This window comes from Neofelis nebulosa, chromosome 13, assembly GCF_028018385.1.
Source record: "Neofelis nebulosa isolate mNeoNeb1 chromosome 13, mNeoNeb1.pri, whole genome shotgun sequence".
Lineage (NCBI taxonomy): Eukaryota > Metazoa > Chordata > Mammalia > Carnivora > Felidae > Neofelis > Neofelis nebulosa.
Genome location: NC_080794.1, coordinates 78316103 through 78333147, shown reverse-complemented (window position 1 = coordinate 78333147; position 17045 = coordinate 78316103). Strand labels below are relative to the sequence as shown.

General features: G+C 43.4%; 1 protein-coding gene across 3 annotated transcripts in view; it reads left to right on the top strand.

The window, feature by feature from the left end:
* Positions 1-17045, top strand: part of SHTN1 (shootin 1) — a 103191-nt gene that overhangs the window by 13698 nt on the left and 72448 nt on the right. For all 3 annotated transcript variants that reach the window (XM_058697889.1, XM_058697888.1, XM_058697890.1), the window contains exons 2-3: positions 1252-1304; positions 12481-12541. In XM_058697889.1, the coding sequence (XP_058553872.1) occupies positions 1264-1304; positions 12481-12541 (102 nt within the window). In that variant the 5' untranslated portion in view covers positions 1252-1263. The remainder of the gene's footprint in view (positions 1-1251; positions 1305-12480; positions 12542-17045) is intronic.

Genomic DNA, 17045 nt, shown 5'->3' with positions numbered 1-17045 from the left:
ACCAAATTATCTGGGATGTTCTTGAAGCCACTGATGTCTGATTATTTTTTTCTATCTTTGGGTTATTCATGGAAATAGGAAACTCTGTCATTTAAAAAACAAACAAACAAACAAACAAACAACTGACCTTTTTGTAGACACATCCCGATGAAAATGTTTTTAAAGTAAAAGTACAAAAATGCAATCTGGGCATGCCCTGGCTCTGTGGCGCCAGTCAGGGCGCTGGTCTGGGAACAGGTACCAGCTCTGTAAGGCCCACCTTGTACATTTCATTCCATCCTTAATCGTGGGTCATGCTCTTTCCTCCCATCATAAGCTGTGAACCTCGTATTCTCAACCGTGAGGATATCTAAGAATGGTGCTTTGGCCAGAAGGTGGATGTGGGGGTTCAGGCTACTTTATTTTCCTGGCAGTAGAGGATTTTCAATAATAGGCTGCTGTTTTCTCACATAGTTGGAAATATTTCCCAACCGTTCACATATTTTTCCAACGTAGTGAAATGAATCTGGCTGATATCTGGTCATGTCTTGCTAATCAATGACCTTTGCAGTGCCTGAAAATAGTTGTTCTTAGTTTTATACTCATGGCATAAATCTTGTGCTTTGTGAATAAAGCAGATGTGTGACATTGAACTGAATGTGTAAGCCTACTTTATTTTCTGGAGGCTGATTTTAAAAAGAAACCTCTGATCACAGCCCCACAGACTAACAGTGCTGGAAGGAACTTCACGGAGGACCCACCTGTCTCCTCTCACAGGCCCAGATGCTGAGCATCAAAGAGAAGTGATTTGTCCTAGGTCACTTATGGCTCCTAGGTCTTTCTGTGACCTAGGGAGAGCCGAAAGTTGGCCTGGTGGGCTCACACCTGCTGTGGTGTCTCTCTCTCTCTCTCTTTTTTTTTTTTTAAATATGAAATTGATTGTCAGATTGGTTTCCATACGACACCCAGTGCTCATGCCAACAGGTGCCCTCCTCAATGCCCATCACCCACTTTCCCCTCCCTCCCTCCCACCCCCCACCAACCCTCAGTTTGTTCTCAGTTTTTAAGAGTCTCTTATGGTTTGCCTCCCTCCCTCTCTGTAACTTTTTTTCCCCCTTCCCCTCCCCCATGGTCTTCAGAGACTCTTCTGCAGCCTCTTCTCTGCCCCACCCCCAACCTAGTACACAGACCAGAGGTTAATTGGATCCAGGGTTTTCCTACGGTAAACTTCTGATAGTGTTATAATGCTGCTTTCCTTTTTTCTCCTTTCAGCCATAGGCGAATATGAAGACCTCCGAGCCGAGAACCAGAAGACAAAGGAGAAGGTTTGTACTCTACCCTTTCCTTTCTTCCATGTGTAAAAGCCTAGACGGCATGGCGCATTGTTCTGCCACCAATTTCACTTAAATGCGAATGAGAGGTTTTGGGTTTTTTTTCCTTTTTTTTCTCCCGCGTGTGTGGTTAAAGCTAATATCAACTCCAGGCTCCAGATGGTAAAGACTAGCAGCACGCCACAGTGGGCGCTGCTCTGGGCGATTAAGGACACGGCTAAATGTGCCGCAAGGCACCAGGCCAAGCGTCCCGGGCCCCCGAGAACTGTACTTTTTCCTGACAACCAGATTTGGGATCTAGTGATGGAATTGAAAGGGAGGCATTTATCTCTGGGGCTCAGACGCGGTAGATTCTGGAGGGAACTCCTTGGCGTTAGTCGTTGGTCATTTAGCCCATCTTTCATGAACCTTTTTGGTGCTTGTTTCCTCTCAGAATGTGAATAATATACCGGAAGTTGCAAATCACTCGCTAAGGAGATGGTAGTGATGGATATTTTCAGGGGCTCTGGAGTTTCAGTTTGAAACGTAAATAATTGAGGCCTACTTACCTTTATAAACTACTTACCTATATGTCTCCGCACAGGTCCAGTTAAGATTTATGAATATTTATTTATATATCTTGTTTTCTCACCCTGTAAATTTAAGGAGGGGACAAAAGAGAGGTCTGCGTCGAAAATAAAAAAGTGCTGAATTAAAATGAAAAGTAGGAGAGGGCAGAACTGTCCATTATTATTATTATTATTTTTATTTTTTATTAAAAATTTTTTAAGTGTTTATTTTTGGGAGAGAGAGAGATAGAGAGAGAGAGAGAGAGAGAGAGAGAGAGAGAGAGAGAGAGAGATTGACCGGGCACAAGCAGGGGAGGGGCAGAGAAAGAGGGAAACAGAATTGGAAGCAGGCTCCAGGCTCTGAGCCGTCAGCCCAGAGCCCGACGCGGGGCTCGAACTCACGGACCGCGAGATCATGACCTGAGCCGAAGTCAGACGCTTCACCGACTGAGCCACCCAGGCACCCCTGTTGTTTTTAGATAGAAACAAAATTTATGCTTAGAAATTACTTTGTTTGACAGAACGGATATTTCAAAACATGTCTGTGGTGGAAAATTCATAAAACATGTTGTTTGTGGTTATTGAAGAAGATGGTCATCATGGCTGTAAATCATGAGACCTTGTCTTTAACATTTGAGAATAAGATAAATAATGAAAATTGGCAAATGTTTGTAAACTTGTGGCCTATTTGAGGGTATTTATTGGGTTCTTAATCGTATTTAAAATTTTCACTCATATTAATTTGCTACCTGTATGACTGGTGGTATTAATAGTATGAACTCTAGTTCATATAAAAGCGGATTTTTAGATCATTATTTTTCACCTACTTTTAAGGCTCCTTTGCTCATTTGTAAATAAATCCTTGATGTTCTGTGACATCTTGAGTTTCTTCTCTTCCTTCCGTCAGGTGATTTAGGGAATGGTAGATGGGGGTGATGAAAATCTCTGTGACAGAAAGTGGTTGGTGCATGAATCTCTCATGTGGTAAGAAAGTTCCAGAAAAACAGTTCGACAAGATTCCTAATTCCAACACAATAACCACCAACACTCGCAGATGTCCTGAGGATGCCAACCGGTGGGGAGCTTGTGCTTAGATCCTGGTTCCCTGAAGCCCCGTGATTTGGGGGTGGAGCCAGTGGCTGCTGCTTAGGCCACGCGGCTTGAGCATCTTTCCCCAAGAGACCCAACCACCTTCCAGCTGCGGGAGAAAGAGCCAAGAAGTTATCAGTCGAGCCTGTTTTATCAGTTGAGCCTCTTCTGTTGGCATTCCTGGCCCAGGAGGGGAAGAACAAGACACATTGGAAGGGTTCATTCAGGAGAACTCTTTGACTTCACCTAGAAGATCTGAGGAGAGAAAGCAAACAAGTGTCTTCATGGGACAGAGAAGGAAGAATATAGAAGAAAATGAATAACATAAGAGGCAGAAGAATAAGGTTTTTTTCTTCTCCTCCTTTAATTGTTGCTTACATGTAGACCTAGCATTGCCCCCAAAATAGTAGATGTTCTATAAACATCTGTTGGTGGTGGAGGTGATGGTTATTTCACGGAGAGCCACCTTCTGTGGTGAGGCTTCAAGTGAACCATCTGTTGCACAAGTGGAATTATAGGTAATATGCATTTGGTAAAAGAAGGATTATAAATTACTTTTGCCCTTTAACTATTTCTTTGTTTTTATTAAACAATTTTTTTCAATGTTTATTTTTGAGAGAGGGAGAGACAGAGAGAGAGAGAGAGAGAGAGAGAGGCAGTGTGTGAGTGGGGGAGGGGCAGAGGGAGAGGGAGACACAGAATCCGAAGCAGGCTCCAGGCTCTGAGCTGTCAGCACAGAGCCCGACGTGGGGCTCGAACCCACGAACTATGAGATCATGATCTGAGCCGGAGTCAGACGCTTAACTGACCGAGCCACCCAGACGCCCCCACCCATTAACTATTTCCATGTTTCTCTACACGCAGTGTGGCCCGATACTTTTGTAACATCTGTATGCATTACTGACCTTCTTCTGTTCTAATACTTTAAAAATAACTATTAACAGAAACAGGAAGAAAAAAATGGAAGCAGTATGGAACGCTGTGGTGGTGGGTAAAACAACACAGAGTGGTTTTAAGTTCATCGCGTTCTGTTCATCTTCTGTTAAAAGGCTAACAGGTTTATTATTGAAATTTTTTTTTCCAAAAAAGGGGGGCTGTATTACAAAGGAGGGAAGCATATAATAAAAGCCTTTTATGCAGCACAGAATGAGTAAAAGCAGCGTTAGTTCTGGCGGTGGTAAATGGAGAACACCATTTTCTCTGGCAAAGCACTTTCTTGTGCTTGCCTGAGTGAGCTTTGTCCCATCCCTATCCACAAATACACATGGCCGTCCTTACCTAGCAGACCCAGAGCAGAGTTTAAAATTAGTCAAGGAGAGGAAATTAAAGTAAAACTCCTTTTGCCATATTTAATTTGACCCGGGGGAATTTTGCACAAGTGGAAGGGACCAAAAGAAACACATTGCAAGTTGTTTCTCCCTTCTTCGTGTCCACCTCCAGTCTGTCTTTGTTGCTAGGTCACGAACCTTATCAATGAGAAGAGACAATGGGTGTGATTTTTTTGGGGTAAGATATTTTTATGCTCTGTTTGGAGTCTCCTCCAAGAGACGTCATGTCTCTTCAGAGCCGGCAGTTGCTTAAGCGGCTGTGTTTGTTGAGAAGCTACTATGGGCCATGCACACTCACTTGTCTTCCTCGTCCAATACTCCAGACAGCTCTGTGTCAGCTCCAGTACAGAGAACAGACCCCGAGAGCTTGACAGAGTCTAGATTCCTATGTGGGTCTTCTGACCACAAATGTTCTTTTTGAAGCAGGTAAACTTACGGGAGCTGATTGACTTTCTCCACCAAGGTCTTGGTTTTATTTGTAGTTCTTTGTTGTTAGCTCATGAATTTTCCACAGCCAGTTATCAGACTCCATACTTTTCTGGATTGTTTATCTCGACCATCGATAAGTCTGTATTTTTAAGTACAGTTTCAGTTTCTAAAAACTGAAAGTTAAATAGCGAGTGAATCGTAACGTCAGAAGAATCACGTGTGTGAGTGTGTGTGCATATGTAGATTCTGGCACAGGTGTGCCAAGGGTAAGAGGAGAGACCTGGAGGGGTGGGCCAGTCTTTCGATGATCTTTTCCTTCGCAGGTGTCCTTATTTAAGAAAAATGGAATGTTGCTCATTTTGTGGTTTTTCTCATTGTCTGTGAGGATGGAATCAAAATCTGTTTGAGAGGGAAGACTTTTTGTTGAATGCCTTCTGAGTCCTGGAGTATATAAAGAAAAATACACGAAGGTCCCACTCTCGAGTGAAACAACTCGAATGAGGGACACAGGAAGTGGACAAATAACTTGGATAAATTGTGCTGTGAGTGCCTGGGGCCTGGGGGTGGGATGGGAAAAGGACGAAAAGATAAGGATCCTCCCCTCATCCGTGTGACAAACTCTTACTAGCTCTTAATGCTTGGCTCACGTGTCCCTTATTTTTTTCAAAGGCTTCTCCAACTTTCTCCCAAGCAGAATTGTTTACTTCTTTATAACAAAATATCTGTGTGTATTTCTTATGTACTGATCGCATTTTCTCAACCAAAACTATTATCAAAATATTCTAGAGCGTACAAGTAAGCTGTAGGGGGTTGGGTTAAAGTGTAAAAAGGGTCCCAAACGTGCCTTTATGGAAAGGGTGCTACTTTCTCTAATTTTTTGGCCTAGTTGCTAAACGACATTGCCAACAGTATGTTAAAGAGCAAGAAAGCCTGTCACGTGGAAGCCCACGACCCTTCCAAATCTGTTTTTTTGAGGTATGGACAAATAGAAGATGATGTATTGTGGGATCAGTCAAATAAAATGTGGTCATTTGCTCGGGAAGCAGGCACCACATTAGTCATGCTTCTAATGCTTCCACAGTCGAAGGGCATTCTCCTTATGACTCATTCAGGATCTTTGTCATAATTGTTTGGGGTTTTTTCCTATATGGGGGGGGCGAAGCCTCACTGAGCTTTTAATGGAATAGCTTTCACATTTCTCAGGGTGGCGGGTGTGTGTGTGTGTGTGTGTGTGTGCGTAAAAAGAAGGAAATCTGTATAATAGAAGAATGTCTGCCTTTAAACAGTAAGTATTTATATTTAATATTGTGTCTTGAGATTGAGTTTTGAAATGAATAAATGTTTAAGTGGCTGATTAGAAGCCGTTTGGATGAGCTACTGTCACAGTGCATCAGGCGGCTCTGTCAGCTTGCCAGGAACAATGAATGAAAGGGAATGAGACAGACACTTTCCAAGACTTACGTTTCAAGAAGCCAGATATATGATACTGTTTGCATCTTGGCTCCCGTTTTCTATTGTTAGCATTTCTTTCTCTTGTGTAAATTTCAGAGGTGAAGGTCCCAAAGTATTTTATTAAAAAAAAATCAGTAAAGAAGCCACTTTAAAGAGCGAGATACGCATCCATTATGCTAACTGTTCATGCATAATACATCCACATACATGCAGTTTCTTTAGAACAGAGTGGCAAGTGGTTGTGCCAGAGAAAAAGTAATTACTTAGCAGTTTGAAAGTGAAAATGAGTCTCTTATTAACAGCAATCTATCCAGAAACAAAGAGCAAGGATCTCTGTTCCGAGGACATGTGTTTCCATCGAACACACAATACCTAGAATTTGGAGAATGCTGTACGACAGCTTCAGGGGGCAGCTACTGCTTTATTGCCTGTGAAAATTGGAGGGAAAGAACTTTGAATTGGAAGAAAGAACGCCACCAAAAGAGAAGGAGGGTGAGGGGAATCCCATGTGAGGGGGAATGAGTTCAGTTACTGTGTTCTTTAAGGAGAAGCCCAGGCACGTTCTAGCCCAGCTTCCCCAGGTGGAAGACTCTCCCCACCATTATCCAAGTTCATCGCCAGAGATCCCAAAACAGGTAAATAGGCACCATTCTGCTGCCGTGCATGCTTCAACTTTTAAGTGTTGTAACTGGGCGTAAAAGGAGTGAACTTCAAGAAAAAGAAGTAAAAACGGTGGAGGGCTGCCTCCTTCTCAGATCTGGTGTTATAGCCTCTGCTATGTGTTCCCCTTGTACAGCGTTTGTCCCATTCTAGCAAGTGTTTTTATGAATTGCTTCTTTCTGGGTAGGTTGCAGGTTTCGTGAGAGTGTGCTGTTACGTGCCCCCCGCCCCCCCTATTCCGCCCCCGTGCTTAACACAGTGCCTGGCACATGTGGGTGCTGTAGGAGTAATTTGTTCAGTGCTTGGAGGAAGGAAATGGAGGCATTCGGTGATTACAGGAGACACCTGCTTAGAAGTCTCATTCAGTCAACTAAGGTAGTTGTCTTGTGTGGATTGCCTACTTTGTTCATGTTGTGTGCGTGCAGTGTGTGTGCGCCCTTCTTGGGTCCCAAACGTGCCTTTCTGTCTAGGCTGGCAACCCTGCACTGAATTTGTGTACCGTGAAGATAAACATGAATGTTTATGTTAGTGGAAGTTAGACACAATTCAGAATATTGGGACTTTTCTTGCCTCAGATATACACACAGCGACACGTAAAGAAAGCTTAGCGTCTACCACAGTTCTCTGTATTTCTGCTGAGCCCCGTGAAGCAGATACTGTTGTATAAACAGTTGATGTGTGAGGGAGAAGGAAGGGAGGCGCCCGTTTTGGTGGGGGGAGGGAGGGATTGCCAGTTCACCCTGGAGAGACTTACCTCTGCACATCATTCTGCCAAGTGCTTTGAAATGCTGGTTTCGTTTCAGAAGCCAGGTATCTGCCTGGACGAGGCTCAAGGAACATTCGTGGAACAGAGCCAGGCCTTCGCACATTGAGGCCAGGGCCTCTAATATTCAAAACCAGCAAGGCCAACCTCTGGCTAATTCACCACTTCATAAAGAGCCAATATAGAGACTCTAGAATCGACCTCATGTCATCCAGCTAGCTTAACACAGTCAGCCCTCGTGCTGCTGGGTTCTACCCCAGCCGCCGGCTATACAGAGAGTCGTTGGGCATCATAATGAAGTGACGTGGGCCCAGGAACATCTGTTGCTATTGCAAAGTCTCCATGAGCAATTCTCACACAAAAAGAAACAGTTTCTACAAATGCTGCAGCTGTGTGGGCAGGGTAGAGGAAGGGGTAGGGTGGGTGAGGGGCTTCTGCAGGACATAAAGACGCAACATTCTCCCAAAAAGGCCCAGAATCCTTGCTAACTTCCGTCTGTGGGTAGAATAAGAGAAAGGTTACAAGGTATTTTTTGGGGTTCACCTAAAATGATAAGATAAGTGGATATTTGGGTTTCTGCTTAAGTAAAGGGGTACGTCCTTCATATTTTGTTCAGCTCTGGTTTGGAGTAAGTCAGCTGCATTTGCCGCATGTGTAGATTCCCCCTCCCCCTGCAACACACACCCCTTTCAGTATCCATAGCAGATGGTAAATTCTGTGGCTGCCAGTTCTATCATAATGCGGTTGCAGAAAATAGAAAGCAAAGCCACACGAAGACCCCTGCTAGAATACAGCTGGGTTTGGGAGACGCTTCTGAATCCTCTGGTGATGCCTGTAGGGGTCGTGTTAAAAACATATGGCCGGACGGTAGAAACCGGTTCCTGGCACGTTAGAGTAAGACTGGGATACTGACACCTATTATTAACCAAAGCCTGTCTACCTGGGCCTTATGAGTGGAAAGCATGGGCATAAAGCTTTACTTCTGGGGAAATGGTATAAGCCCACCTAAAATTGTCATGTGTGGTTCATGACCAGTAAATGGTACCTGCACGGGTGGTTTGTGTGTGATGTCTGTCGGTGGTCTTTTTCAAATCCACCGTAGAATGCTATCGTGTTTAATGTTCATATCTCAGTGAAAACCCTGGTTTTTGATTTTTTTTTAAAACGTTTATTTATTTTGGAGACAGAGAGAGACAGAGCATGAACGGGGGAGGGTCAGAGAGAGGGAGACACAGAATCCGAAACAGGCTCCAGGCTGTCAGCACAGAGCCCGACGCGGGGCTCGAACTCACGGACCGCGAGATCACGACCTGAGCCGAAGTCGGCTGCTTAACCGACCGAGCCACCCAGGCGCCCCAATTCACCTTGATTCTTTCAGGTGGAGCTTGGAGAGGGATATAGAAGAATCCAAGTGGTATTAAGTCAGGGACAACACGCCCAAGTGCCAAATCTTCGATGAAGACGGTTTTTCACAGGGCATGTTACACCTTTCAGAAATGTCAGATTAAGAAACATGAAGTTAACTCAAAAGAAAGCATCAGATCTATTTCACTTGGCAGTCATAACTCAGGCATGTGAGTCTAGTCAGAAATTATGTTTCGCTTATGCTCATTTAGACTAAACTGTGAGTTGTTGGAGGTGGGTGTGCCGACTGGCAGGGTGGCGGGGTGGTTCCACAGAAACAGAAGCCTCATTCTGGAAAACAAGAAGAACGTTCCTGAAACAGCTGGCTAGCTAAGCATTCCGTCCCTTTGGGGGAAAGATCTAACAAAACTTATTTGAGAATCCAGAGCTCTAGTGTTTAGAATTGTAAACACCAAAATGAATGAATGAATGAATGAATGAATGAATGAATGCAGTTTATCTGTTAAGTTGTAACTTGAAACTAAATTAGGCGGCATTACTTCCCCTCCCACAGAGGAGAAATTCCTGAAGAAGACCTTAATGAAAGAATATGCCTTCTCCTCAAGGAAATGGTCTGGGCTGATCCCTCTTCGGGAGGGTGTAAGTCAGGATTTAGTAAACAGCCTTGCTGATTTAGCACCAGTGCCTGTTTCGTGCACTCTTGCCAGAATGGATTTTCCCCAAATGAATGGACATAGGTTTTTTGGTTTTGGTTTTTTTTTTTTTTTTTTAAGTGTCAGTTCCTGAGACATTTTTTTTTTTTTAATTTTTTTTTAACGTTTATTTATTTTTGAGACAGAGAGAGACAGAGCATGGACCGGGGAGGGTCAGAGAGAGAGGGAGACACAGAATCGGAAACAGGCTCCAGGCTCTGAGCCGTCAGCCCAGAGCCTGACACGGGGCTCGAACTCACATACCGCGAGATCGTGACCTGAGCCGAAGTCGGACGCTTAACCGACTGAGCCACCCAGGCGCCCCTCCTGAGACATTTTAAAGGGGAGGCTGAACTGTTTATGTCTTAATTTTTTTTAATTAAGAAAAATATTTTAAAAGCACAGAAAAGGGCAGAGATTGATGTAACAAATATGGCCCTCACAGAATTAAATGTTTTTTGTTTTTTTTTTTTAACTAAAAAAGAATGCTGCAGGTAAAATCGAAGGTTCCCTGTGTCGCTCTGCCCTGGGCCCCTTCCCCTCCTTGTTTTAAGAGCCAACTGCCATGATAAATTGTGTACGTGTTCTTTTATTATGTGTTTTTATATGTTTTATATATGCCATATGTATTGTGAAATGTACATTTATAGTATACTATAGCATAGTATGTAAAGTGATTTTATCCGCTTAAGGTATACTCTGGTATATGTGCATCAAGTCCCTTTTTTTTTTCTTTTGTGCACCGAGTCCTTTTATTCGCCATTATGGCTTTTGCAGTATATGTTGACACAGAGCTCACGTGCATTCGCTGTCACTGGTGTCTAGTGTGTTATGTGAAAACACCATGATTTATTGTTATTATAAATGTTGAACATGTATGTACAGATCGGCTTGTACTAGAGATTCCAGTAACAGAATCTAGAAGTGGAATTTCAGGGGCGCCTGGCTGGCTCAGTCGGAAGAGCATGCGACTCTTGACCTCGGGGCTGTGCGTTCGAGCCCCACGTTGGGCGTAGAGATTACTTGCAAATAAAGTCTTTAAAGAAAAAGTGGAATTGCCGAGTCACAGGGTACGTGCATTTTCAGTTTTGGTAGTTTGTTATGCCAGTTGACACTCCCACCAGCAGTGTGTGAGGGTTTTCTAACTCCTGAGAACAAACTTTTTCCGTTTTTGCCAGTCTGATGGATGAGACTATCTCACTGTCTTTATTTGGGTTTTCCAAATTATCAGTGGCATCATGACTTTTTAACCATTGTAAATGGAAATGGGAAATATCCAAAGGCATGAAATCCCAATATGTTTATCTGGCACGGTAGGATTCAAATATAATTTAAAGTTCTGCTTTATTCACATGACCCTCTGGTAATGGTATTAGAGTAGTCCCAGAAAATTCAGAAATTAATTCTCACTCTAATAGTTAAAAATAACTTTTTAAAGTTTTAGACACCTACGATGAAAATCTTTCTGAAATGTGTTATACTTAACCCGGTTTGTGAAACTCATGGGTAAGTCGCATCAGTCCTCATAATGAACGTGAGGCTTTTATAGCATTCATTAATACCTTCAGGGCTTGTAAAACTAAGGGATGCTTGTTTCTATACCAGACACACTGGAAGGTCCTGATGCTTTAAAAGTTATTTTTGCCTTTTAAGGTCTTACTCCTCCTAGTCTTTTCAGTGAGTCCTCCCACCTTTTAAAACTAAAAATTTCTTGGGGCACCTGAGTGGCACAGTTGGTTGAGCGTTAAGTCTCTTGATTTCGGCTCAGTTCACGATCCCAGGGTCGTGGGATCAAGCCCCACTCTCTCTCTCTCTCCCTCCCTCTGCCCCTCTCCCCAGCTTGTACTCGCTCTCTTTCTCTAAAAACCAAAACAAAAAAACCCTAAAAAATAGTTTGTCAATGACACGTGCTTATTGTGGAATATTTTGTCTTCTCTTATTTTAATTTGCTACCTTCTCTGTAGAATTCTGAGGATGCAAGGATATCTTTTTCCCTGAGTGAAGGTTTCAAGGGATGCAGGGCAGCAGTTTGTGTTGAAGTGTCGTCACTTCCGGTTGTGCGCAGGTGTTCTGAATAGTTCTGGAGAGATCGTTCCTATCCAGTTTCAGGGAATCTGAGCTGCAGATGTGGGGGGTGTTCACTGTATTAGCCAAATACCCACTTAAAAAAGAGGCACAGGGGCGCCTGGGTGGCGCAGTCGGTTAAGCGTCCGACTTCAGCCAGGTCACGATCTCGCGGTCCATGAGTTCGAGCCCCGCGTCAGGCTCTGGGCTGATGGCTCAGAGCCTGGAGCCTGTTTCCGATTCTGTGTCTCCCTCTCTCTCTCTCTGCCCCTCCCCCGTTCATGCTCTGTCTCTCTCTGTCCCAAAAATAAATAGAAAACGTTGAAAAAAAAAATTAAAAAAAAAAAAAAAAAGAGGCACATATATTCTCTTAAAAGAGTGATTTGAACTCAAGGATGTTAAATGGGTCCGTTCCTGAGGAGATAACCAGCAGGAGGATGACTCATTATCTTAGAAGGTCCAAGGAAAGTGGCCAGATACAAATGGTACAAAGACCATGCGACTGAGTAGAATAAGTACCATGTGACCATGAGTGCTTCTTAAAGGTTTTAAATTTTCGTTTTCTTCTCATAAAATTGTTACTGTTGGTAAGTTTGCTCTTTTTTGCCTTCCCAAGCTTATGGTAAAAATTTAACGTTTCCGTGTTTTCTCATTTCAGTGTGACAAAATTAGGCAAGCTTATGGTAAAAATTTAACATTTCCGTGTTTTCTCATTTCAGTGCGACAAAATTAGGCAAGCTTGTGATAAAAATTTAACGTTTCCGTGTTTTCTCATTTCAGTGCGACAAAATTAGGCAAGAACGAGATGAAGCTGTTAAAAAACTGGAGGAATTTCAGAAAAGTATGTAAGCCTTTCATTGGAATTATTGTAAGCACACCCAAACTGTGTTTTGGGATTATGTGGGTAGGCACGGCCCCTGTGTTTAGTTGCCGCTGCATTGAGTATCCAAGAAAGCAAGAATTGTCCTCCCATTTGCCACCCCCCCCCCCCCCACAATGTCCTGGCATTACTGTAATTTTCAAACAAATGCAATGAGCATTATTGTTTTATGAGTATGTTATTATAAAAGACAGTTTGCCCTTGTTATGAAAAAATTTTACTATGTAGAACAGTCGAAGGAGAACAAAAATTACTTGTTATCTTGACTCTGAGAAAAGGCAGCGTTAGTGTTTTATAGTCTTTCTTTCTTGGTCTTTTGTCTGTAGGCAATATGTGTGTCCACAAAAAGCAAAGCCATGCTTTGCATTTAGTTTTGCAGCCTGCTCTTTTCACGAAACAGTGTATTTTTTGCATGTCAGTAGAGATGTATATTTGTTTCAATTTGTTTTTATATTAATTTGTTTTAGTATTTGTTTTAATTGTTGTCCATCTTAGTCTCTTATATGATCGTACCATAATTTATTTAAACATTTTTTTTTCAATGACAGATGATGGATTGTTTTGGAGTTTTAGATATCTTAATGCCATGTCAAGTATTCTTACACATCTTTAGAGTGGTCTGATTTGTCTCTTACCTTAATTCATAGAAAAGGAATTCTAGTTCACAGAACTTACACATTTTTTTAAGAGTTTGCATGTTTGAAATGGCCCCGTCTCACCAGGGAAAGTCATATGCCCATAAAAGCTGTAATCATCTAAATTTCTGCTATGGTCTTATTTTTGTATGTGATCCAAATCTGTTATTTAAAAAAATTTTTTTTAACATTTATTTATTATTGAGAGGCAGACACAGAGTGTGAGCAGGGGAGGGACAGAGTGAGGGGGAGACACAGAACCTGAAGCAGGAGCCAGGCTCTGAGCTGTCAGTACAGAGCCCGACGCAGGGCTCAAACCCACAACCCTCGAGATCATGACCTGGGCTGAAGTCGGATGCTTAACCGACTGACCCACTCAGGCGCCCTTATCCAAATCTGTTATTACCTTATCCCCTAAGATAGAATATATCTGGTCACACTCAGAGGGAGCAGAAGGAAATATGTCATGGGAAGAGGACCAGACCTTAGCAGGAAAAGTGACCCTCTCCCTTGGAAGCAAGATCTTTTCCATCTTTCTGCAGATGCTGCATTAGGCTGTTTGATTGTATCATAAAATGTTGACTGGGTAACTACACAACAAAACAGTTTATTCTTGCTGAAGGTTAAACAGCCATAAAAATGCAGCATTATCGTTAATTTCAATAGCCAGTTTATTTCAAGGGTCTGGCTGTAACCAAATCTCAGGGGAATATTGTTGATGTTACCTATCTTTGGAGGCCAGTACGCTATGACAGAAATATGTCTTATTTGTGAATGTGTGAATTGCAATGGGTGCAGGACTTTCTTCTTCCCTGATGCAGAATTAATGGGATGTTCTAACACCAAGTCACACCGAAAGGGTTATGCCATGGGCATCGTTACCAATTCATGTTCTTGAATTAACTCTTGATAGTGGATTGGCATGCTGTGTGTAGTGGGAATAATTCAAGTTCTTATGGTTGGACTTACCATAAAATGCTTTGGTCGGGTAGGTAGTAGGCATTTTGCCTCTTATGTTATGCACATGTGGAAGGGGCTTCCCCCCAAATCAGCCTACCTTTAGAGTAACACATAAACTGCTCTCATCTATTTCTTTTCCCCTCTTTGTCTCTTTTCTCTAAATACCTTTGATAGTTTTAAAAATTCACACTTTTCCCTACGAGCAGCTCAAAGCCTGAAAGAATCAATTGAAAGGTTAGTACAACAATCTTTATTGCTGTCTTCATTTAATTTTTCACTTTTCTAAGTCAGCTCAACCTTAAAGCTTGGATGACAGGAAAACACAGTGCTGACTCTTGACTCGTCTCAAAAGAACAGGAAATGGGGATGAAGAAAACTTTGAATATTTGTTAAAACATTACGACTGTGGTCGATGACCTTTGAACTGAGGGTGGAAGTTCAGGTTTGGAAGGGAATGCCTCAGTTACCACCCGTAAAAAGCGCCCTTTGGTGTCAATCCACCTAACCCTGAACGATTTCCACATTTGTAAGATTGGGATAAATGATCCTGCCTCACAGGCTGTTCAAGGAATAAATGAGATACTTCATGTAAAAAGTGCTGAATGCATTGCCTGGTGTTAGAGTTCAAGGACTCCGTAAATATTAGTTGCTGCTGCCAGCATCTCATTCACTGCCTTGGCCAGAGTGCCCTTCAGTGTTAAGAGGACAGGAGTTAGTTCACGATTTCATTTTTGGACAGGGAAAGTTTCTTTGGGTGCTAAGCGGAAATCTGCCTGCCTATAACGTTTACCTGCTAAACCTCGTTCTCTGAGTGCAGGAAGAGAGCAGCTGAACCAGGTTTAGGAGGAGCTCTGTTCCACAGGAGGGCTCTACCGTCCCGGCTCAGCGTGCTCTTTCTAGCAGGTTTCGTCCAGATTTCCGTGCAGCTCTTCCTGAGCCTTCTTCCTGTCTTCCTGCATGAGGAGCATCACTGCCTAGCAAAGCCATGTTCCCTATGAAGGCAGATTCCTGTGCGAGGAGAAGTAAGTAAAGGTCTTTGATGCCCTCCAGCCAGAACCTGAGAGCCTTTGCTCTGTGTTAGGGCACACCCGTTTTCCTGCACACCTGCCAGCTTTCGTCACTGTTTGCACACTATGTGACGACCTTGCAGGTAACCTGATGTTGCAGGAGAACTTGTGGTACGTTCATCACATCTGCTTGGGAGACACTCTGCATCCGAGTATTGCTGACAGTTGGCTGGATGGAGAGGAGTTTTGCTCAGGGTGGCACCATTGGTGGCGTCCCCTTTGTTAATTTTTTTTTTTTTAAGTTTATTTATTCTCCCATCCAAGTACTAACCAGGCCCGACCCTGCTTAGCTTCCGAGATCAGACAAGATCGGGCGCGTTCAGGGTGGTATGGCCGTAGACTTAAGTTTATTTATTCTCGAGTGAGAGAGTGACAAAGCCTGAGCAGGGGAGGGGCAGGGAGAGAGGAAGACACAGAATCCGAAGCAGGCTTCAGGCTCTGAGCTGTCAGCATAGAGCCCTATGTGGGGCTCAAATCCCTGAACTGTGAGATTGTTAACCTAAGCCAAAGTCGGACGCTCAACCGACCGAGCCACCCAGGCACCCCCCACCCCCCAAAAAATTTTTTTAATTTTAATGTTTATTTTTGAGAGAAAAAAGAGAGAGAGAGAGAGAGAGAGAGAGAGAGAGAGAGAGAGACGTTGAGTGGGGCAGGGGCAGAGAGAGAGGAAGACACAGAATCCGAAGCAGGCTCCAGGCTCTGAGCTGTCAGCACAGAGCCCGACGGGGAGCTCCAACCCATGAACCGCGAGATCATGACCTGAGCCGAAGTTGGACACTTAACTGGACTGAGCCACCCAGGCGCCCCTGGTGGTATCACCTTTGACTACAACAAGTTAGAAGGAGACATGGAGGAATGGGATTCACCTAGAAATTGGTTTGGCTGGGCCTGACCGGTTAGAACTCTGTAATTTGACATCTGTTACTTGACTTTTTGGGCTTCAGTGTTCTCAAATACAAAACTTGCGATAGTACATGCCTCCTAAGACTGTTGTGAGAATTCACGACAGAACACATGTAAAGGGTGTGGAACAGGCTGGACACGTAGTTGGCCTGATAAATGGTGATGGTGGTTGTGTCCTGAGCAGTTCTGTTCTAGAGAGAACGTTCTTGTAAAAGGGTGTTCACAGATGAAGGTAGGCCTGATCTGTTTTCTCAGTCGTTGAGACAAACACAAACCTGGTAACCTAGTTGATACCTAGCATCATGCTAGGTGCAAGGGAGTCCCACGTGAGCAAAGAAAAATTCCTGCTCTCATTCTCACGGTTAATAAAAGATGAAAGCAGGGGCACCTGGGTCGCTCAGTCTGTTGAGCATCCGGCTTCAGCTCAGGTCATGATCTTGCAGTTTGTGAGTTTGAGCCCCGCGTCGGGCTCTGTGCTGACAGCTCAGAGCCTGGAGCCTGTTTCGGATTCTGTGTCTCCCTCTCTCTCTGCTCCTCCCCCGCTCGTGCTCTGTCTGTCTGTCTGTCTCTCTCTCTCTCTCTCAAAAAATAAAAATAAACCTTAAAAAAAAAAGACAAAAGCGAGTGACAAAGAAAGAAAAGCCCAGTTGCCCTACGGTGTGATGCATTCTATGATGGCGCGTATGTACATGTGCTTTGGGGTCACGAAGAGGAGAAACAAACTTGGCTAATTCAGCTCGACTGGTAGACGCAACGGTCAACGTACTTTTAGGTTATGCTTCTTACTTCTCAGAGTCATTAAAAACAACTGTTACTATGGAAAGTATCAAGCTTATGCAAAAGTGAGAAAATAGTATAACGAACCCCCATTTATGCAGTATACAGCTTCGACAGTTAACC